Below are 22565 nucleotides of genomic sequence, written 5' to 3' on the forward strand. Positions count from 1 at the left end.
AAGTGGGAATGATCAATTGTGGCTTGGCCCAGGTAATGGAAATAATGGTAAAGAATAGCTTCCAATGAGAGAGTCTTAAAGATATGGAAGGTGGCTGAGAAGTAAAAGATCAGAAAATGTTAAAGGAAGTCTATTGTTTGCGTGCACATGCACACACACACATGTGTTTATATACATATATACATACAGATACATATTATATATATATATATTATATTTGGTAGTAAAATATATTGTGCATATAGAGGTTTATATACAAAGCATATGTAAAGTTTATTATTATTTTTTTAATGTTTTTATTTTATTTTTCAGAGAGAGAGAGAGAGTATGAGCAGGGAAGGTGCAGAGAGAGGGGGCTGCAGAGGATCCAAAGCAGGCTCTGTGCTAACAGCAGCGAGCCAGATGCAGGACTCAAACTTATGAACCATGAGGTCATGACCTGAGCCAAAGTTGGACGCTCAACTGACTGAACCACCCAGGCTTCCCAAAAAAGCAGCTTTATAAAATTTAATAACATGGGCATTTTTAAATGCTTTTTAAAGAAACTGTCATTATTATGTGATGATTTCCAGGAGAAAATAAACTAAGCAGAGTTTCTGGTTCACAGTTTGGCTTCAGTTTTCTCCAGCTTACAAGAGCTTTTTTCTGGGAAATCAGTACGGTCATGAATGAGTTCTGGGAAACTGCGCTCACCATAGTCAGGGTGCCAGGCAGAACTATAGGATAGGCCAGGAACTGAGTATATGGCAGGAATGTGGTCCAGGCAGTAGGCAACTAAATTGTCTAACAGATATATTCAGAACAGTTCATCCTAAAGCAACAGAATGCACATTCTTTTTGAGTGCTCATGGAACATTCTCCAGAATAGATCACATACTGGGTCACAAATCAGGCCTCAGCTAATGACTCAACTAATGTCTTAGATCACACTATGCATATTTTCAGACTACAATGCTATGAAACTTGAAGTCGACCACAAGAAAAAATTTGGAAACACCACAAATACATGGAGGTTAAAGAACACACTACTAAAGAATGAATGGGATAAACAGGAAATTAAAGAAGAAAAAAAATGCATGGAAGCAAATGAAAATGAAAGCACTACAGTCTAGAACCTTTGAGATACACCAAAAGTGGACGTAAGAGGGAAGTGCATAGCAATACAGGTCCACCTCAAGAAATAAGAAGTCTCAAATACACAACCTAACCTTATACCTAAAGGAGCTAGAAAAGGAACAGCAAATAAAGCCTAAAGGCAGCAGGAGAAAGGAACTAATAAAGGTTATGGTAGAAATAAGTTATAGAGAAATAACAAGAAAAAAACTTCAGTAGAACAGATCAACAAAACTAAGAGCTGGTTCTTTGAAAGAATTAATAAAATTGTTAAACCCCTAGCCAGACTTATCAAAAAGAAAAGAGAAAGGACCCAAATAAATAAAATCACACATGAAAGAGGAGAGATCACAACCAACAACACAGAAATACAATTATAAGATAATATGAAAAATCATATGCCAACAAACTGAGCAATCTGGAAGAAAGGGACAAAGCTCACAAACTACCAAAACTGAAACAGGAAGAAACAGAAAATTTGAACAGACCCATAACCAGCAAAGAAGTTGAATAACTAATCAAAAGTCTCCTAACAAACAAGAGTCCTGGGCCAGATGGCTTCCCAGGGGAATTCTTCCAGACATTTAAAGAAAAGTTAATACCTATTCTTCTCAAACTGTCCCAAAACATAGAAATGGAAGGAAAACTTCCAAACTTGTTCTACAAGGCCACTATTACCTTGATTCCAAAACCAGACAAAGACTTCACTGAAAAAGAAAACTATAGGCAATATCCCTGGTTAACATGGATGTAAAAGTTCTCAATAAGATACTAGCAAATTGAATGCAACAGTACATTAAAAGAATCATTCACCACAATCAAGTGGGATTTATTCCTGAGCTGCAAGGGTGGTTCAATATTTGCAAATCAATGTGATATACCACTTTAATGAAAGAAAGGAGGGGCACCTGGGTGGCTCAGTCGGTTAATCATCCGACTTCGGCTCAGGTCATGATCTCCCAGTTCATGAGTTCGGGCCCTGCATGGGGCTCTGTGTTGATGGCTCGGAGCCTGGAGCCTGCTTCGGATTCTGTGTCTCCTTCTTTCTCTGCCCCTCCTCTGCTCACACTCTGTCTCTCTGTTTCTCAAAAATGAATAAAACATTTTAAAAAAGAAAAGAAAGGATAAGAACCACATGATCCTGTCAGTAGATGCAGAAAAAGCATTTGACAAAATACAGCATCCATTCTTAATAAAAACCCTCAACAGAGCAGGGATCGAGGGAACATACCTCAATATCATAAAGGCCATATACAAAAGGCCCACAGCTAATACTATTCTCTATGGTCAGGAAAAAGACATGGGTTTCACTCTCACAAAAAGAAATAAAGGACATCTAAATTGGCAAGGAAGAAGTCCAAATTTCACTATTTGCAGACACCATGATACTCTGTGTAGAAAACCCAAAAGACTACACCAAAAAAATGCTAGAACTGATACATGAATTCAGCAGTCACAGGATATAAAATTGCTGTATGGAAACCTGTTGCATTTCTATACACGAATAATGAAGAAGCAGAAAGATAAATCAAGGAATCAATCCCATTTGCAACTGTACCAAAACCCACAAGATACCTAGGAATAAACCTAACTAAAGAGGTAAAACATCTGTACTCTGAAAACTGTAGAACACTTATGAAAGAAATTGAAGGGGACACAAAGAAATGGGAAAACATTCCATGCTCGTGGATTGGAAGAATGTCTATACTACTCAAAGCACTCTACACATTTAATGCAATCCCTATCAAAATACCATCAGCATTTTTCACAGAGCTAGAGCAAACAATCGTAAAATTTGTATGGAATCACAAAAGACCCTAAAGGGCCAAAGCAGTCTTGAAAAAGAAAAGCTAAACTGAAGGCATCACAATTCTGGACTTCAAGGTATATCACAAAGCTGTAGTCCTCAAGACAGGGTGGTGCTAGCACAAAAACAGACACATTGGTCAATGGAATATAATAGAAAACCCAGAAATGGACCCACAACTATATATGGTCAACTAATACTTGACAAAGCAGGAAAGACTATCCAATGGAAAAAAGACAGTCTTTTCAACAAATGGTGTTCAGAAAACTGGATAGCTACATGCAGAAGAATGAAACTGGATCACTTTCTTACACCACACACAAAAATAAATTCAAAATGGATCAAAGACCTGAGTATGAGACAGGAAGCCATCAAAATCCTAGAGGAGAAGACAGGCAGCTAACCTCTTTGGCCTCAGCCATGGCAACTTCTTACAGATACGTTTCTGGAGGCAGTAGAAACAAAAGCAAAGATGAACTATTGGGACTTCATCAAGATAAAAAGCTTCTGCACAGCAAAGGAAACAATTGACAAAACTAAAAGGCAGCCTAAAGAATAGAATATACTCGCAAATGACGTATCTGATAAGGGTTAGTATCCAGGGACGCCTGGGTGGCTCAGTTGGTTAAGCATCCGACTCTTAGCTCAGTTCAGATCTTGATGTCAGGGTTGTACAATCAAGCCCTGTGTCGGCTCCACACTGGGTATGAAGCCTACTTAAAAAAAAAAAAAAAAAGGTTAGTATCCAAAATCTATAAGAGCTTACCAAACTCACCACCCCGAAACAAATAATCTAGTTAAGAAATGGGCAGAAGGCTTGAACAGACCTTTTTCCCAATAAGACATCCAGGTGGCCAACAGACAACATGAAAAGATGCTCATCATCACTCATCAAAACCAGGATTAGATAGCACCTCATACCTGTTAACAACAAATATCGATAAGGATGTGGAAAAGGGGGAACCTTCTTACACTGTTGGTGGGAATGCAGACTGGTACGTCTACTCTGGAAAACAGTATGGAGGTTCCTCAAAAAGTTAAAAATAGAACTACCGTACAACCCAGCAATTGTACTACTAGATATTTACCCAAAGGATATAAACATACTGATTTGAAGGGTACCTACACCAATATTGATATTATTGGTTATCAATAGTAGCCAATTTGGCTATCAACAATAGCCAAATAGTGGAGAAGCCCAAATGTCCATCTGCTGATGAAAGGACAAAGAAGATGTGGAGTACATGTGTGTGTACACACACACAAACACACACACACACACACACACACACACACACACACACACACTGGAATATTACTCAGCCATCAAAAATAATGGAATCTTGCCATTTGCAACAACATGGATGGAACTAGAGTGTATTATGCTAAGTGAAATAAGTCCAAGACAATTACCATATGATTTCACTCATGGAATTTAAGAACCAAAATGATTTACATATAGGGGAAGGGAAGAAAAGAGAGAGAGGCAAACCGTAAGAGACTCTTAACTATATAGAGAGCAAACTAAGGATTGCTGGAGGGGAGGTGGGTGGAGGATGGGCTAAATAGGTAAAGGGTATTAAGGAGGGCACTTGTTGTTATGAGCACTGGCTGTTATCTGTAAGTGATGAGTCACTAAATTCTATTCCCGAATCCAATATTATACTGTATATTAACTAACTAGAATTTAAGTAAACGCTTAAAAAAATAGTCTGCTTCTGTTACCATGATATATGTTAAAATAGTTTTCTGTTCAGTGAATTGAGTATCCTCAGCTGTTCAGCATGGCATGGACAGAAAGTGAGGGACCTCATTAATATACATCAGGGATAACTGACAGTTGAGATTTCTGTCCTAGTTGAAAAGATGAGACAGCAGAGATATTTTTGAAGACAGCTTCAATTTGTCCGCCATTAGAGTTACACTGCTCCGTTCTCGCTTTGCCTTCTACATGTGACGTGCGACTGTGTTCTACTATTCTAGGATTTTTTTCTCATAGTCCTCTTGGTAGGGATTCCATTTATTTTTCTCTTGTGTTAGATCTCCTGTTTCCTGTATCTCCCATTTTCCTCCTTCTTGATTTTCTCTCTCATAATTGGTGGCACACGTCTTTGAAAGACAACTTGAGAAAGTAGTTTTTTTGGTTGCTTGCATATGGGAGAATTTCTCTTCATGTTCAATTAATTCTTCAGTTGAGTATAGGTTTCTAGGTTAGAAATATTTTTCCTTCCAAATTCTATAAACAACACTTTGCTGGCTTCAAGTGTTTAGTCAGCATTTTACCAGATTTAGAATAGATTTCTAGTTTTATAAAAGCCTTAATTTTGTTCTGTAGGTGTCACAGTTCGAGTGCCTCAAGCAACTACGTATGTTGTAAACAATGGACTAACCCTGGGATCAACAGGACCTCAGCTCACAGTGCATCACCGACCACCACAAGTGCATACTGTAAGTGTCGATGCTCGTATTTCCAAAATGTTTATCTGTAGACCTGTCAAATATTATTGTAGTTCGCATTTATTCTTCAGGCAACAGAAGTTAATTTAAGAATATAGATCTTACCATTATGAACAAATTTTCTTAGGGATGTTGGTCATCAAGGATCATTGATTCTGCTTGTGGTGGTGTAAGTGTATAAGAAGAGTCCACAGCTGGTATGTGTGAAGTGAAATAGAGCATTAAAAATTTTTTTGTGTGTTTTTTAATTTATTTTTGAGAGAGAGAGAGAGAGAGAGAGAGAGAGAGAGAGAGAGAAAGCATAGGAGGGACAGAGAAAGAGAGAAGGAGACACAGAATCCGAAGCAGGCTCCAGGCTCTGAGCTGTCAGCACAGAGCCCGACGCGGGGCTTGAACCCATGAACCACGAGATCATGACCTGAGCCGAAGTCGGACGCTTAACTGACTGAGTCACCCAGGCACCCCTGAAATAGAGCATTTTAAGCTCATGGTTAGGGGTGCCCAGGTGGCTCAGTCAGTTAAGCGTCTGACTTCAGCTCAGGTCATGATCTTGCGGTTCCTGAGTTTGAGCCCCACATCAGGACTCTGTGCTGACAGTGCGGAGCCTGGAGCCTGCTTCAGATTCTGTTTCTCCCTCTCTCTCCCCTCCCCCCACATGCGCTCTTCTCTCTCTCTCTCTCTCTCTCTAAAAAGTAAATAAACATTAAAATAAAATTAAAAAAAAAACCTCATGGTTAAATTGAAAAGAGTATTTTTGAGTGTTTAAAGAGTATTTTAATTTTTTTTTTTTTTCAACGTTTATTTATTTTTGGGACAGAGAGAGACAGAGCATGAACGGGGAGGGGCAGAAAGAGAGGGAGACACAGAATCGGAAACAGGCTCCAGGCTCCGAGCCATCAGCCCAGAGCCTGACGCGGGGCTTGAACTCACAGGACCGTGAGATCGTGACCTGGCTGAAGTCAGACGCTTAACCGACTGCGCCACCCAGGCGCCCCTAAAGAGTATTTTAAAAAGTATTTTTTCTAACTTATTTTTTTCCTCAGAACCTTGTATCAGTTCTAACTGGTATATTGCCATCACTTTATTGTTTTTTATTAATCCAGTGACATTGGGAATTCATTTATTAAGAGATGACATGGATCAAAGATGTCTCCTTAGATTTAGGCTCCAAAACAATGTCACAATCTTCCGTGACATGATTAGAACAGCATTTGGTATGGTACACCATGTAAATGGACATGTGGGCTTTATGAGAAGGGAGGAGATTGAGGCTTCATATCACTTTTCACCCAAGTGTCCTTTTTTAAGTATACATAATAACAGCTAGCATTTCTTGAGCACCTCCTCTGTGCCAGGCACTGTTAATATACTTGGTCCTCACTCAGCAATCCTTTAGGACTCTTCTCTCCTTTTTTATGCTTTATTATAGGTAGGGCAGCTAATGCATAAAGATGTTGAATAACCAACCCAAGGTCATAACTCATGAAAACCCATGCATTCCAGCGTTAGAACCTATCCTCTTAACAGCTGTTATTTTTACTATTCCACTACAATGAAAAAATTAATGTTAACAGAGCACTAACTGTATACCAGGAGCTCTACCAAGCACTTTACATGTATTATTTTATTTAACAACCCTAGGTGTATTATTATTCTCCTTTGATAGGAAAGGGTACAGTGTCACAAAGATGTTAAGTGGTTACTTGGGTTACTCAGGGTCGTTACCCAAACTAATGTCAGAGCCATTTTAACTAAGGTTGTCTGATCCCAGCACCTGCAGTGTGTTTTCAGTGTTTCAAATCTGGTCCTGTTAGGATATGTGGTGAATATACCATTACTGTTGTTTGCAGCTACAAATAACTTCTTTCATTCCATGTTTCTTCAGAAACTATATAGTAAATATCTCTAATACCTTATAGTTTGCAAATTTGATGACCCATCAAGAGCTTTTTTTTTTTTTTTTTTTTGGTCAAGAACATTTTTTAAAAACCAGGAGCCCATGGGGTGCCTGGGTGGCTCAGTCGGTTGAGTGTCCAACTTTGGCTCAGGTCATGATCTTACGGGTAGTGAGTTTGAGCCCTGCGTCAGGCTCTGTGCTGACAGCTCGGAGCCTGGAGCCTGCTTCAGATTCTGTGTCTCCCTCTCTCTCTGCCCCTCTCTCTCTGTCTCAAGAAGAAAAGGAAAAAAAAACACTAAAAAAACCCACAAAAACAGGATCCCATATGTATTGTCTTAGTAGAATAAACTGTATCTTACAGGAGGAACATTCTTTTAATTAATTTAGAAGATGGTTTTAAATAAGAATTTCAAATATATATAAAAATAGTATACTATAGTGATTCCTACTTACCCATCACTCATCTTAATACTTGTCAGCGTATGGCTAATCTTTTTCATCTGTATTCACCCATTTATTCCAGCAACCCAAATACATACTGGATTATTTTGAAGCAAATCCCTATGGTATCATTTCATTTGTAAAACTTGAATAAAAATCTCCATTGCAGTGGCAAGAATAAAAAAGACAAAACTCAGTTGACTTAATATTAAGTTTTAAGATATGAGCAGATTCAGAGTCTTAGAATTTTAAGAATTAGAAGGTATATAACAGCTATTAAAGCTGTTGTCAGACTCGTCAAATTCCTCTACTACCTTCAGTTAGATTCATGGCTTCAGCCATCTTCTCTTAGATCTTGCTGGCTATATGTTTATTTAGTGTTATTTACTTATGTGATTAAATTATTTGAGGAAAAAAGACAATTTGAAAGAGAAAATATAGCAACATGGCCAGTATTTAAATCACTTCTACTTCTCCAACTTTCAGTGTTTTATTTAAATTTTATTCTTTTCCCTTCTGACTTTATGTTTATTTTAGCTTTTTAACTGTGAATTGTATCCTTTTCCAGATGTGTGTATGAATGTTTTCCACCAGGCATATGAATTTAAGCAGATTTGTATTCCTTGAAATTATCCTTTTTGAGTTCTTCCTATGTGCACATTACTGCTACTAAGCTTTGACAAGGGATAGAGATTAAAAAGATATCAGACCTTCACAGAATTCACTATTTAGTGTATATAAATTATCCATTTTATGAAATGCGTATTAAAACACAGTTCTTGTGAAATGAATTTCAGTTAAGGAAATCTTTGTTTCAGACTTTCAGCCTAAAGTCAGTGAGCAGTGATATGTTTCACTTGGGAAAAAAAGATCACTGGTATCCCTGTTTCCTGGTTTACACTTGAATCTTTTTTGAAAAAATTATTATCATTGCAATCTTTATTAAAATCTAGGTATAATGATAACAATGCCCAGTGTTAAACAAGTCAATTTGAATTGGTCCACTTAATAGTCATGCTTTTTCATATGGCCTTAACAGCTACCTTTTCAAATTTATCTTTTTTATTCATACACCCTATTTCTAAGTAAAAGTTAATGTTTGTTTTTGCCCCTAAATCCCTTTACTTTCCTATCCCTTATTTATGCTTTACCTATTGGCAGAAAAGAACATGGCTCTTCCTGCATTTCTAAATCTTACCGTTCTTAGTGCACTTTAAATGTCACCATTTTTGTGCAGACTGACCAAGAACATAATATACATTCAGCATTAAATGTGCTTATTCATGGTATGCTACTGTCTTTAGATAGAAAAATGGCCTAAAAATAAAAGTAGAGTTAAATACTCAAATTATTTACTATAGACTGTATCATAACACGTGATATTTTAAAATGTTATATTATTCTAAAATAAGAATCTGTAACATTAGGTAAACATAAATTATTTTGTTCAAGATAGATGATTATTTTAGCTTCTATCAAAATGATGTTCCATTAGCAAAGGCTTTTATTTCCTGAGGAAAGCGCAATTTTTTTAGATGTAGAAAGCATACAGGAGTAACCTCAGCACCATTGTTTATTGCATGATTGGTTACAAATCACCAAATAGGACTATCCATATGTGCCATAGTATATGGTATTTCTTGGTATTCTTGATATAAAATGATATTTCTCTAAATGACCTCTAAGATGTTTTAGTTGTAGCATTCAGAAATAGTCCTTTCTGTAATCATTATTAAGTCAACATGACTCTTTGTTTGTTAGGAGCCCCCCCGCCCTGTGCACCCAGCACCCTTACCAGAAGCCCCACAGCCACAGCGTCTGCCCCCAGAAGCTGCCAGCACATCTCTGCCTCAGAAGCCACACTTGAAGTTAGCACGAGTTCAGAGTCAAAACGGCATTGTACTGTCATGGAGTGTCCTGGAGGTAGATCGAAGCTGTGCCACTGTGGACAGCTATCATCTCTATGCTTACCATGAGGAACCCAGTGCCACTGTGCCCTCACAATGGAAAAAGATTGGAGAAGTAAAGGCACTTCCCTTGCCCATGGCATGCACTCTCACCCAGTTTGTATCTGGCAGCAAATACTACTTTGCAGTACGAGCCAAGGATATTTATGGACGTTTTGGACCTTTCTGTGATCCTCAGTCAACAGATGTGATCTCTTCTTCCCAGAGCAGTTAAACCTTGGAGCCTCTATCTCTTCCTCTTTCTGACTTCCACTTTTTGGTCTTGTTTTAATCTTGTGCATGATATCCATTGTAAAATCCACATTGTGCAAGATTTCTTGGACAGCTGTGTATATACACTACATTTGTTTATAATCAGAAGTAAAATAAACAGCCCATAAAGCAAGAATCTTCTCCTGGACAATTGAAGCTTCAAGGTTTTGAAATGTAAATGTGCACCTTGCTTTAGTTTTAAGGCTGGGGAATATGTGTGGGTGTTTATGTGTGTTTTTCCCTATTTATATGTTTACTGCGGTGGAACCTCCTATTTCCATTCTCAATTTTACCTCTCTTCAGGTATTAAGTAAGTAGATCGAGGGATCAGAAGTATGGTATGTAACTGGCATGATTCTACTTCTAAGGGATCTGTAGGTTCATGGTTAAATGATTTAAACTGAATCTAAACAAAACCCAAAGAAAGAAAGAAAAAGAAAAATGGTGAAATAGTTTAAAATAGGTTCATTTGAACACAGGAAAGGATCTGTTTGTCTTTTTTCTTTTGTTGGTGGTTCATTAGGTAAAAAAGATCTGCAGTGGCCCCTCTCTTTCCTAATCTGACTCTTACATTTATTTTGTGCCTTAGAGATTAACTACAAAAATAAACATGACCATTTGTCCATTGTTGATCTTCTCTTTCAGGCTTTCGCCCTTCATTTCTCCTTCATCTCCACTAAATATAGCACACCTCCCCTCAAGTCACTTTTAAACCAATCCTTTTAGGTATATTCTTATCAGTGGCATCACTACATTTAACTCCCCAAATTTGACTTGCTCTTTTCTTCTAATAATGTAAGTGCTTTTATCTTTGGTCACTATTTAAATTAACTGTGTAAAATGGACCAAGAAAGACCATATTATGTAAGAAAATTGTTCTTCAAACATATTTTAGGATTTATGTTGCATACTGTGTTAGAGATTATAAAAGCAGTGTTAGTTCTCTTTATCACTCGAAGCATAGTATTCTTTCAAATGTAGTAAAGAATAAAATTCACAAAGTACAGTGAACTAAAATATCAAAGGGAAAGCTTTATTTCCTTATTGTCATATCATTCTTTCTGTTTTAACCTTTTAACTTTATTTTGATGGTGCCAAGTTTTGTCTGATTTACCCTCTGTCAGCTTTAGATAGGATTTGGGGTTATTTTATTTAACAGTTAGGTATAACTTTCTGTGTCTCTCTGTTCCTGTTCAAAGTTAATCAAATTCATTTTAGGTCCTGGACTTTCAGTATGAGTGCCAGCTCTCCTGGTTTCAGGTAGGTGTTCGAGGGTAGATAGTTTAGGGCAGGAGAAATGGGGTAAGTTTGGGGATGAGAGAGAATGATTGGGAATAGTGTGAAAGGAATTCATGGAGTTTGTCAAATAGTTTTTCAAGTCATCTTCCCTTACCTTATTTAAATTCCTACCTTCTCAAAATAAATTCATCTTTAGTTTTCCCTGGAATTATAGGAGGGAGCTATTCCTTCTGTGAATGCTGCTTTGTTTGCAACTTTGATGGCTTGTAATGAGAAGCATTCTAGTTGTAAAACTCTCATTAGAGACTTTCACCGGTCAGTGTACTGTCACATTAGGTGTGAAGTTTGATGCTGAAGAAAGTCTACAGATTGCCAAAATTGTAAATGTTCCAAACCTTCCTTTCACTTTCAGAAAATGAGACCACAATGAGAATTAAATTTTTTATCAATCAGATTTACCAAGCATGTAGATGTTACTCATTCTAGGACTGATGGTGGTAAAGAAGTTGCCAGTGTCATGCCAATCAAAATCCTGAAAGGGAGAATTTGATGATCTTCTAGATGTGTATGAACACCTATCTATATCTGCATGTATATATGTTTTTACCTGCAATGGTTGCATTGTTGATTATGTGATCAAGATCATTCCTGTCTGCAGAATGGAAGGCCCGTGTTCAAAATTGTTCTTTATTGGCCGGTTTATGGTCATGTGATGACAATTTGCCCTAGCCTAGAAAAGCTTCCCTTGGTGAATGTTTTTATTTATATTCACTAATCTTTTTTTTTTTTTTAAAGCTTTCATAGCATTATGTAATCAGGCAAAAAAGCCCAGTAGAATGAAAGTATTTTAGCCTATATTGTGTGTTTTCTGTCAAAGGAAGAAATAATAAATTACCAAATAGTAACCCTAAAAATATATTTACTACAGCAAAATCAAACTTTTTATTCCAGAAGGTGGAAGGAAGGAAGCTACAAAGAGAGACTGTAATTATTTGAGGAAAGCGTTTATTATGAGATGCTTTCCTCAGATTAGCCTGCCATGGGATTTATAGGCAACATCTATATTGAATTTACTGAAAAATGCTAGGCTTAGAACTGTTGGCTTTTATTTTGGGCAGGTTTTAATGTTGATGAGCTGACTTTCTGTTTGGTTCATTTCTTTTGGGAGAAAGAATGGAGGACTCAACTAGAAATAGCTACTGATTATAGACCATATTGTAGCAATTCACACTCCATGGTACCTTTTTTATTTCATGGTACCTTTTCACAAAGTATTACAGATAAGTTTGATTATCCCATTTTGGGAATGCAAGGTTGCTGCATTTTTAGCTGGACAATACTTGTCTAAGTGCTGCCTTATTGGAAATTCTGAAAACTTCTGATATATTGACCTGAAATGTAGGGTGTTCATATGGCTTTTAAAAAGTAAGTGATGTTTGTTACTCTCTGTTTTGCACTTTGTCAGAGTAACTTTCACCCTGTTTTAAGTGTAAGCCTCATTTAAAAATTATGTTCTTGCCAGTAAATTTATAAATTACCAAGACAACATCTGTTGTTAGCTGTTAACTTCATGAGGTAACTATATCCCTGTTTCTTTGGACTCACTTTAAAATATGCAGAATACTGTTTAACACAGTAGACGTTTATGAGAGAAGTGAGGACATACAGGTTTCTTCCTTGAAAAGTGAGTATTTATTGGGATGTCATTTGCCTCACAGAGAGTGTTCCCCACTCACCCTACCCCGATTGCTGGATAATAAATAAAAGGTTTAAATGAAAAACGTGACCTAAAGCAAGGAGCTTAGAATCTTTGGTACATCTGTCTGCAAATTCCTTAGGTGGGCTGCACTATACAGTTCTCTTTCTGTATTGGGAAAGTGTTAACTTAGTTTTTGTCGTTTGCTCTTTTGCTTACATTTTCCAAATTATCATTTATGCAGCCAGGTGAATGTTATTATTGCATGATATGCACTTATCTTGTTCCACGAATTTTCCAGTACTGTACAAAATTAACAAAATAATGCCTGTGGTATCTTCTCTTACTTTGATATTTGATACACTGTGATTTTAGCACAGTAGAGTACTGAAAAGACCTTCCAAGTGTTCTCCCCAGCTTTCCTTCTTGGGCTATTTCAGTATCATATGAGTTATTTGTTATTTTAATTCCATCATTGACCAGTCATTGGCCTATTTTATTCTAATTTCCAGAAAAAACCATGCCCCAAATTTGGATTGTTGGAAATAAGTCTCTCTAAAAGCAATGTATGATTTTGCCTTCCTTACTATTTACTGGGTGGGTGATGCCCCTCTCCCACTTTTTAAAATTTTTGGACAAACAAAAAGAACAGGTGTTTTGTTAGTGTGACAGACGTAGATCTAATTCCTAAAACATATTCCCCTTGAGCCAGCCAATGGGGAGGAAAGGATGATAAAACACACGTTTTGTCTTCTCATCTTCAAATAGTTTTATCATGTTACGTAAGTTTCTTTATTATGATTATTTTTTTAATTTGTAGAGTCAGCTAAGTACCCATCATTTATGTTTAAATGCTGAGGGGGGGGGGGTTGTTTTTGTTTGGTTTGGTTTTTGGTTTTTTTTTTTTACTTTTTGTACATAAGGTAACTGGGCAATCAAACACCTTTTGGGGATCCTGGCTTTATTATTTTCTCAGCCATTTCAAAATTAAATATAAAAGTAAATCTTTTGTAGGAAACTTGCATCCTGATTTTTCTTTATTGCAGGTGAAAGTGTAAATAGTAAGACAATGTTTAAGACCTTCCTAATGTCTAATATAAACTGGGCTATAGCAAGTTGCCCTATTTTTATTAGGTTTTGAAGGTTTTTGTGTTTTTTTTTTTCTTTTTTAAATGTACAGTAGAGTGGTGTCTGTATAAGTGTTAACTGTAGTGGGATTTTGTCCAGCAAGCCTGACATTTATACTTTGAAATAAACTACTGGGTTTTTAACATTCTGAGTATTCTGATTCATTGTAATTATTCTCAGCCCTTGTGTTGCTTTTGGAAGTTCTCACCTTATTAAGAATCACCCATTATACTGTGTAATATTGTTTATTTAACCTACTTGGCAATATTTCAGCACTCAAACCACATACAGTTCTCTAGCTTTGAAAGAAAAACTGCGCTATACAGTTTGCTCCCAGATTAGATATGCTGCTTTTAACTAGTGGGAGAAAACATTAAGGTCATATTGTGTGCCTAGTCTGCACCATGAAGAATCAGCTGGTGCTTATTAATGATCAGAAAAATCACTAACTGCATTTCCATTAGAGGTTCCTTTGAAAATGCAGTTCCACCATCCCCTAGGGCTTTGCCCTTAAGTATATCCAGCCAGGGGAAGGAGAAAGAGCATGGAAGAGTACAGGTTTTTAGGGGCCGAGCCCAGAAGTGACACTAATTTTGGACTCCTTTGGCAAGAACCCTGTCACATGCCACAACTATCTAGGGGAACCTGGGTGATGTGTTCTGTGTGGCCAGGCATAAAAGGAGAATATGGATCTGGCTGAGCAGTTTCTGCCATACCGTCCTGTATATAAACTTGTATGCTGAAGCCAGTTACTTATCTTCTAGAATATTTCCTCTACACTCTGTCACCCTATAGTGAATGTTTGTTGCCAAAACCTACAAAATCAATAGTAGAAAATAAAAGTGACAGACTGAATTTAATATATTTTATTAAGATTAATTCTGAATGGAAAAAACATAGCTAAAATAGTGCCTTTGGAATCTTATTTGCGACCTTCTATTCCCTTCTATTCCCTCAAATCCCTCCTTCATTTTATGTCCTGTTTCAAAATTGGTTTCATGATAATAAAATCAAAGTTGTAGGTCTCTGGCATGCCCTGGTGGAGAGTTTTGTTGAAACGATTCCAGTGAAAAACAGGGAGGCCATCTTGTACTGTGGGACCACTGATGGCATGGGCTGTGTACGCTGATGCTAGGTAGATATCGGCCACCTGGAAAGGGAAAGGAGAGGGACATTTTAGAAAAAACCATTTGGAAAAAAATTCACTAAATCCCCGTTTTTTCCTTTTTTGTCTTTGTCCTTTTTTTCCAAAGTCACAATATTAGCCCCCCTTTTAAAACAAAGTCTTGCAAGCTCCCACAATATGCTCTTCCATAACCATTTGGCATTCCAATGTGAATTGAGCAGAAGTGCATTAGGTTAACGTAGCCAAAAGTGTGAGCTCTGGAGTCAAAGTGCTCATATTCAGAATTCTAGCTCCAAAACTTATTTTAAAATAACCACTATTTGGCTCAGTTTTCTCATTTGCAAAAGGGTAATAACCCAACTTCTTGGAGGGGTTATCAGAAGGAGTTAAGGAGCAGTTTATGTGAAGCAGAATGTAGGCTTCAATAAAAGTTGTTATTAGGGCAGTAACGAGTTTTAAAGTAGAAGGAATTCTATTAAAATAGGAGGTCTGTGGTTCTCAAAAGCACCTAAACATTGGATAGCACCAGATCTTAACCTTAGAGAAAAAGGAAGAACATGTCTCCTAACTTCTGATTTTCCACATATTCAAAATGGCTCAAGAAAAATGCTAATAAATTAAGTATATCCTTTAGCAGAAACTCTTCTGATGAAAAATCGGCAGACTCCTCTCTCCAGAAGAAAGTAAATTTGGCAGATGGAGGCTTGGCTTGGGTTCTCTCAGGCAAGGCAGCAGACGTGATTCTCTTTGTGTATTCGGGAATGGCTAGAACACTTCTTGCACACTTTACTGAATGTTTGCAGATACCATTAAAAAGAAATAAACATTCACTGGGGTTTCATGTGTGCCAGGCTCTCTATACCCACTAATTTTTTTTTTAACTTTACACAACATATTTACTTTACACATCATTAAGACTAGAGCTTTCCTGTAGCTAAAAAGTAGCTTGAGTAGGAACGAGACTACTCTGAAGCCTATGAGGCAAGTACTATTATTATGCCCATCTTCCAGATAAGGAAACAAGCATTACAAGATCGTGGAATTTACTATTATTTGGCAGAGGAGGGCCTTGAAGTTAGGCAATGGGACCTACTATCAGAATCTCTTAAAAAGCTGACTCCTGAACTGACTTTATGGTCAGAGACAGTATTGTGCTTTATGCCGCAGAAGTCCCTGCAGCTTTGCCTTTGAATAGGTTTATGTGCTGGTGAAAATTAAATTCAAAAGCCAATAAGGATGTTACCTTCGTGTCATAGCAACCTCCAGGACTTGGGTTAAGTGAGTTCAGGTCCTCACGGCAGCAGATGGTATTGCAGGGATCGCCCTTACTGTAAGGATCTTTCTTATAATCTAGAAAACAGTGATGGGGAAAAGGGTGAGTACTGGCTATTTGGAGATACACCTACCCCCTGGTACGCTTTTTGGACCTGCTGAAGTATATAGATGATCAGAGAGTATACTCCAGTGGCCTCTTTGACCTAGTCTGCTCTCAAGAAACTTGCACGGTGAAGAGTTGACAGAAGAGAGGTAATAAAGGAGAAATGTGCATCAATGTTTTTCTACAAAATAAATACAAATTTGATGCTGTTCATCACAAATACAGTATTCATGAATAATTTTTGTTTTATTAGCTGCTTTTGTCCTTGGAAGAAAACCTGGGTTAGGGTTGGGGGGGGGGGGGAGTGGTAAAAAGAAAGTACACTGTATGAGTTATTCTGTGTTTTACATATTTTTTCCCAGTTAAAAAAACATGTAGAATCTTTTTCCCTGTCATTTTATAAAATAGGACAAAATTCTATTTGTTCAGAATAAAATATGTATATTATTGATTGGATACTGAATACTTCTTATAATTCCTTCTAGTACAGAGATGGGTTCTTTACATGGGGAAACTTACATGGATTCTTTATCCCTTTGGAAGAAAAGGAGTTTTGAAGAATGATTCTTGAGAAATGTGCTACGTACTGTTGTATCGCATGATATATTTCATGGATGCCATATCAGTCACTTTCCCTTGGTCACGCCGGAAGATTTTGGCTCGTGAAGCCATATCATAGGAGTACTCCAAACCCAGCTTCTGAACTAACATTGGATAGCCACTCCAGTTGTAGATCTTTTCATGGAAAGGAATGTTGTAGGAGGGCCAATATCCTGATTTGGAATGGAAAGGAAGCAGGGAGACAGACAGAAAAGAGAGATGGGACAAAATAGATGTTATTAGCGATAGTTTCTTTTGAAAATTGGCACAGGTGTGTGATTACAAAATGATATTATGAAGAAAATTAAGCTTTGAATGTGAACACTGGCCTTCACACTGGATCCTTTTAAATTTACAGAATCAGTATACTTCTAGATTGTTCCGTTAGGGAAAGAAGAGCATCAGAATTCTTTGTTTCTCACTCAAAATTCTTAAAGCCATCTGTTAACCAGAAAATAACTTTATTATCTATAGAGCAAAATGAAGCATAACACAGAGTGGTCTGGGGGAATTGGTTTAAGTTGGTTTAAGTTAGTTACTGAAATGCCAAAAGATGGTTTCACAATGTGGCCCCACCAGGGAACAGGCCAGATGCTAATCACGGGATAGTGGAAGAACACAGTACCTAGAGTTGAGGAAACCTGAATTCTAGGCTCAGGGCTGACTCTCTAGGTCTTAGGCAGTTAACGTCACTTTATTTTCTTTTTTAACAGGGAGAGGGAAAGGAAGAATCCATGGTTTGAAGAGACTAGAGATGATCTTTAAGGTTCCAGTGGGTTTTAACTTCTTTGTAAGCATTCATTAAGGCTTAGCTTCATTCAGAACTTCATAATGTGCCAAGGCCACAGAGCCCATTAGTCACGAAGCATCAAACATGTGACACAGCTCTGGTACAATCAATATTTCAGGAACATCCCATATTACAATGGCCTGGGCTACTGTCCATAGGATAGTCAGTCGACACAGGGACTCCTCCATCACTCAGGGGCTAACCTCCCACCCTCATATTGTCTTGGCATTGGTTTGCCTTTCTCCTTTTTTTTTTTTTTTTTTAACCTTTATAGAACCCCCTACTTTGGGGTGAGGCCACTGATTAAAAAAATGACAAGACATTCAATGGTGCTGATTCTGGGACACAGACCAGCATCAGGAAGAACTGAGATAAAGACAACATTGAAGTGACAGGCTAAAATCATGTGTATAATATACTATATCTAGGCTACATATAGATTTAGGAATTAGACTGCCTGGATCTGAAGCTTGGTTCTGCCATCATTACGTATGTGACCTTAGACAAAATATTTAAATTCTCTGTGCTTCAGTTTCTTCATCTATAAAATGTGAACAATGACAGTACTTACCTTATAAGGATTATTATGCGCATTAAATAAGTTCAAACAGATGAAATACTTAGAATAGTGTCTAATACTTGGTAAGCATTAGATGAATATTAACTATTATATTTCTCTCCCTTTTTTAAACTTTTTAATGTTTATTTTTGAGAGACAGAGAGAGAGCATGAGTGGGGGAAGGGTAGAAAGATTGGGAGACACAGAATCCTAAGCAGACTCCAGGATCTGAGCTGTCAGCACAGAGCCCAATGCGGGGCTTGAACCCACTGTGAGATCATAACCTGAGCCAAAGTCGGATGCTCAACCGAATGAGCCACCCAGGCACCCCTATAATTATATTTCTTTTTATGTGAACACAGATCAAATGAATAATAAAAATAGCTGCTTTATCCTTCACATTTTCATAAAGCTTCACGATTTACAAAAACATTTAAAATAGAGTATCTTGTATATTTCCCAACAACCTAATGATGTATAAGCATTACCATCCTTCTAATAAAGGAAGAAATAGAGCTTCAGAGATGACAGATGCCTCCCTTCTGATCAAGGGCTTCTATCGATATACCACAGCTGCTTCCAAGTTTTGGAAGCAGGGCCTGGGTGGCTCCATCAGTTAAGTGACTCTTGATTTTGGTTCAGGTCATGATCTCATGGTTCATGGGTTCAAGCCCCACATGGGGCTCTGTGCTGACTGTGCGGAGCCTGCTTGGATTCTCTCTCTCTTCCCCTCCCCCACTTGTGCTTGCTCTCTCTCTCTCTCTCTCTCTCCCTCTCAAAAATAAATAAACTTTAAAAAAAAGAAAGGAAAAGAAAATTCTAGGAGGCTCATGGGACTTTTTGTCTTTTATCATAATGGCTATATGATATCACTTAATTATTTGGGAAAATCACATATTTCTTTCTGAGCCTTTCTTTCCTTACAGTAAAATGGTAACAATGCCACTTAATCTGGAAGTATGTTAATGAAGACCAAACAACGGAACGGAACGTAAGTAAAAGGCCCAGAAGGGACTGCCTAGTATATAGGAGACAATGAATTTAACTCTCTGTTTTTCCCACCACTGGCAAAATAACTACAAACAGATCAGCATCAGCTTTTATTTTAGTCCCAGCGTAGGTTTCTTCATGGGATCTAGGAACCACATTGCAAAGAACCTGAATCTGCCCTTCTATAATCAGCAGCAGTCCAAGAAAAGGCCTTGAATAATCTGTCGCCTTCAACACGCGTCTCCCTCTTGAGGCATGCTAGTTTTATAAGGCTCTTACCAGCTGGATGAACCAGGCTTCAGGCTCAGACAGCCGACTTCTCAGTTTTGAATTGCCATCCTAACCAAGTGACTGCCTCATGATTTGACTTCTCAGGTCAATTTTCCTTCATAAAAGGAGGTAGGTCTGCTTCTTGGTGGTATCTGATCTGTTTGGCAATTGAAGTTTCCACCTCCATTAACTCTGTTTTATGCAGATTATGAGCATGTAGCTTGTGTGAGCCATTTCTGCTGAGACGGCTCTCCCTGGATGTCATTATAAAATCTCTGGGGACCTGGGAGCCTGAGGACCAGGCCCTGATTTCCAGGGTCCATACCTTACCTTGGTTCCATTCCGACTCCTCTATCAGGTGATCTATTGCAATAGTTTCCTAACTAGACTCCTGCCTTCTCTCTGACTTCAAGTCTGTTCTCCCTTTTCAACAACTCCCATTTTCTAAAGGATAGTCTACACTGCTTAGCAGGATATGCAAGGCTGGTATATTTCACCTTCCACTAGCCATCACGTCATAGCCTTCCCTCTAGCTGTCTCGAGCTAACAGTTTCTCAAACACACCACACTTTTCGTGCCTCCATTTGTCCGGGCGTCCCCTTATCAAATTGGTGAGCTCTTTTTAACCTCTGATCGTCACTCAGACATCATCTGCGCTCCCATTTGTTCAACAAATGTGCAAATATGTTGTGTGTGCCAAACAGCAGGTTCAATGCAAAATAAAAGTACTTGCTTGGTGTCAGCAGTGTGCTCAAGAATCATCTCCCTTAATTCTCATGACAACTTTGTCAAGTTACAAGGGTGCACACTCCCACATCCAAAAACTCTTGGGGGCCAGATGTTTCAGAATTCAGGGTCTTGCAGACTTTAGAACAGCAATGGAGTTGCTGTATATGACACTGCAGCCTCCATGGGGAATATGTCATAAAGGCCCTGAAATTTCTGTAGCCTAATGTGTAGTCTCCCTAGACGAGAGGAAATAAAGACTAAACGGGCAGGTCAAGTCTACCAAACTACCAAACTGGTAGGTTTTGCTACCCAAATGAGTTCAGGTCAGGTCATATTTTGCTACTAAGTTTACTAGGGGAAAACAAAACAAAACAAAACAAAACAAAAGCAACAGCAACAAAAATTTTGAGACTTCAAAATTACAAATAAGTGATTGTGGGCCTGCACCGCTACTGTCATGCTTTACAGATGAAGAAAGTGGGGCTTGGAGAGAGGAGATCATTTGTTTGAGATTTGGAGGAGCAGAGATTCAAATCAAGGCAGTGTCACTCCAAACCTTGCGCTTCAAATATATGAGTTCTGGTCTTGCCTTCCAGACCCGCCTTTTCTGATCCCTCCCACTGACAGCAGCTCCCACTGGGCTTGGAACACCCAGACTTTATGACTGCTCTTCCCTTTCTGGGTTCTAATGGCTGCTTTATGTGCCTTGCTTCCTCACTGGACTGAGTTTCTAAAGGTCAGGGATTTTGTACCTGCATCCGTGCTTTTCCAGTCCCTGAGCCGAGGTAGCACCTCTATAAATATTTGCTGAATTTGACTAAAAGCTTTACTCAGGAACCAAGGAGAGAAGGTAATATTAGAGCTATGAGAAGTCATAAGATTACAAATGTCTGGCTTTGAGGGCTCCTGGGTGGCTCAGTCAGCTGAGCTTCTGACTCTCGATTCGGCTCAGGTCATGGTCTCACAGTCATGAGATCGAGTCCCACGTCGGGCTCTGCACTGACAGCGTGCAGCCTGCTTGGGATGCTCTCTCTCTCCCTCTCTCTCTCTATTCCTCCCCCACTCATGCTCACGTGCTTTCTCTCTCTCTCTCTCTCTCTCTCTCTCTCAAAATACACAGATAGACATTAAATAAATAAACAAATGTCTGGCTCTGTCACAAACTATACAATGCCACATAAAGAGTTAGAGGTGCAGATTTTACATGTTGAGCTGAACCCGGTAATTCTTTCCCAGCGTAACCAGCAACAGCATTCCCATCCTTTCTTTCCCACTATAGACCACCCGCCATGACACATTCACACGCCACACATTCCCCACCATATACACGTACACACTCACACACTCATCAGACTTCCAGACTTCTAGCATGAAGAAAGTACCTTTCCGTAGAACATTAGTTTGGTCAGAATATTCTACATATGTAGGAATTTGCTCCACAATATACAGAGTGTCGCTGTCAAGGCTGTACTTAGGCTTTATCTTCTTCAGGTCCAGGACCATGTATTGATTGTTATAAGTGCCTGAAATATTGGGAGACACAAAGCAGAATGTGAGTATGACTCTACTGGTTAACTCAAAATCTAAACATATGTACATGTCTAAAAGCTACTCTCTCGGGCCACTCACCAGAGTTGTACTTTGAAAAGATCTCTGCCCACTGCCTGCCACCATTTGCCATCATATTGGCCACACGGACCCTTTGCCATGCCAGGAGAGACTGGGGTACCACAAGCTTCAGTAGGGTTTTATTATACACACTATTTGTGGTCTGTAGCAATATCAAGCCACTGCTAAGAATGTAAAAGTCATCCAGAGACTCCAAAAATCCTACAGGAGAGAGAAATACACAAATCAGCATATGTATGCCTGTTGTATTCAACCCGACGTTATTAGCACAGCGCTTTGTGTACACGATGCATTTTGCAAAGAGTATTAGTTATAATGATCCTTATCTGCAGCAGGCCTCCCCTAGGTTGGGCTCAGCTCTGTGACAGTTATTTAACAGTTGCTTATAAAGATGCCAGTGAACCTCTGGCCTTAGATTCTCTACTGATAATTTTTTATTTTATAATTTGAACGATAAAAATATATTAAATCAGGACTATTCCAATTTTCAAAAATGA

General features: G+C 38.3%; 2 protein-coding genes across 6 annotated transcripts in view; one reads left to right on the top strand and one right to left on the bottom strand.

The window, feature by feature from the left end:
* Nucleotides 1-14145, top strand: part of ATF7IP (activating transcription factor 7 interacting protein) — a 122130-nt gene extending 107985 nt beyond the window's left edge. For all 5 annotated transcript variants that reach the window (XM_047865936.1, XM_047865935.1, XM_047865934.1 and 2 more), the window contains exons 14-15: nucleotides 5256-5368; nucleotides 9477-14145. In XM_047865936.1, the coding sequence (XP_047721892.1) occupies nucleotides 5256-5368; nucleotides 9477-9896 (533 nt within the window). In that variant the 3' untranslated portion in view covers nucleotides 9897-14145. The remainder of the gene's footprint in view (nucleotides 1-5255; nucleotides 5369-9476) is intronic.
* A 703-nt stretch (nucleotides 14146-14848) lies between these two features.
* Nucleotides 14849-22565, bottom strand: part of PLBD1 (phospholipase B domain containing 1) — a 53978-nt gene continuing 46261 nt past the window's right edge. Inside the window, exons 7-11 of the mRNA XM_047865941.1 lie at nucleotides 22069-22269; nucleotides 21822-21962; nucleotides 17089-17274; nucleotides 16367-16473; nucleotides 14849-15147 (exon numbers count right to left, since the gene is read on the bottom strand). Coding sequence (XP_047721897.1) covers nucleotides 14965-15147; nucleotides 16367-16473; nucleotides 17089-17274; nucleotides 21822-21962; nucleotides 22069-22269 — 818 coding nt within the window. The 3' untranslated portion in view covers nucleotides 14849-14964. The remainder of the gene's footprint in view (nucleotides 15148-16366; nucleotides 16474-17088; nucleotides 17275-21821; nucleotides 21963-22068; nucleotides 22270-22565) is intronic.

Source organism: Prionailurus viverrinus, chromosome B4 (assembly GCF_022837055.1).
Source record: "Prionailurus viverrinus isolate Anna chromosome B4, UM_Priviv_1.0, whole genome shotgun sequence".
NCBI lineage: Eukaryota > Metazoa > Chordata > Mammalia > Carnivora > Felidae > Prionailurus > Prionailurus viverrinus.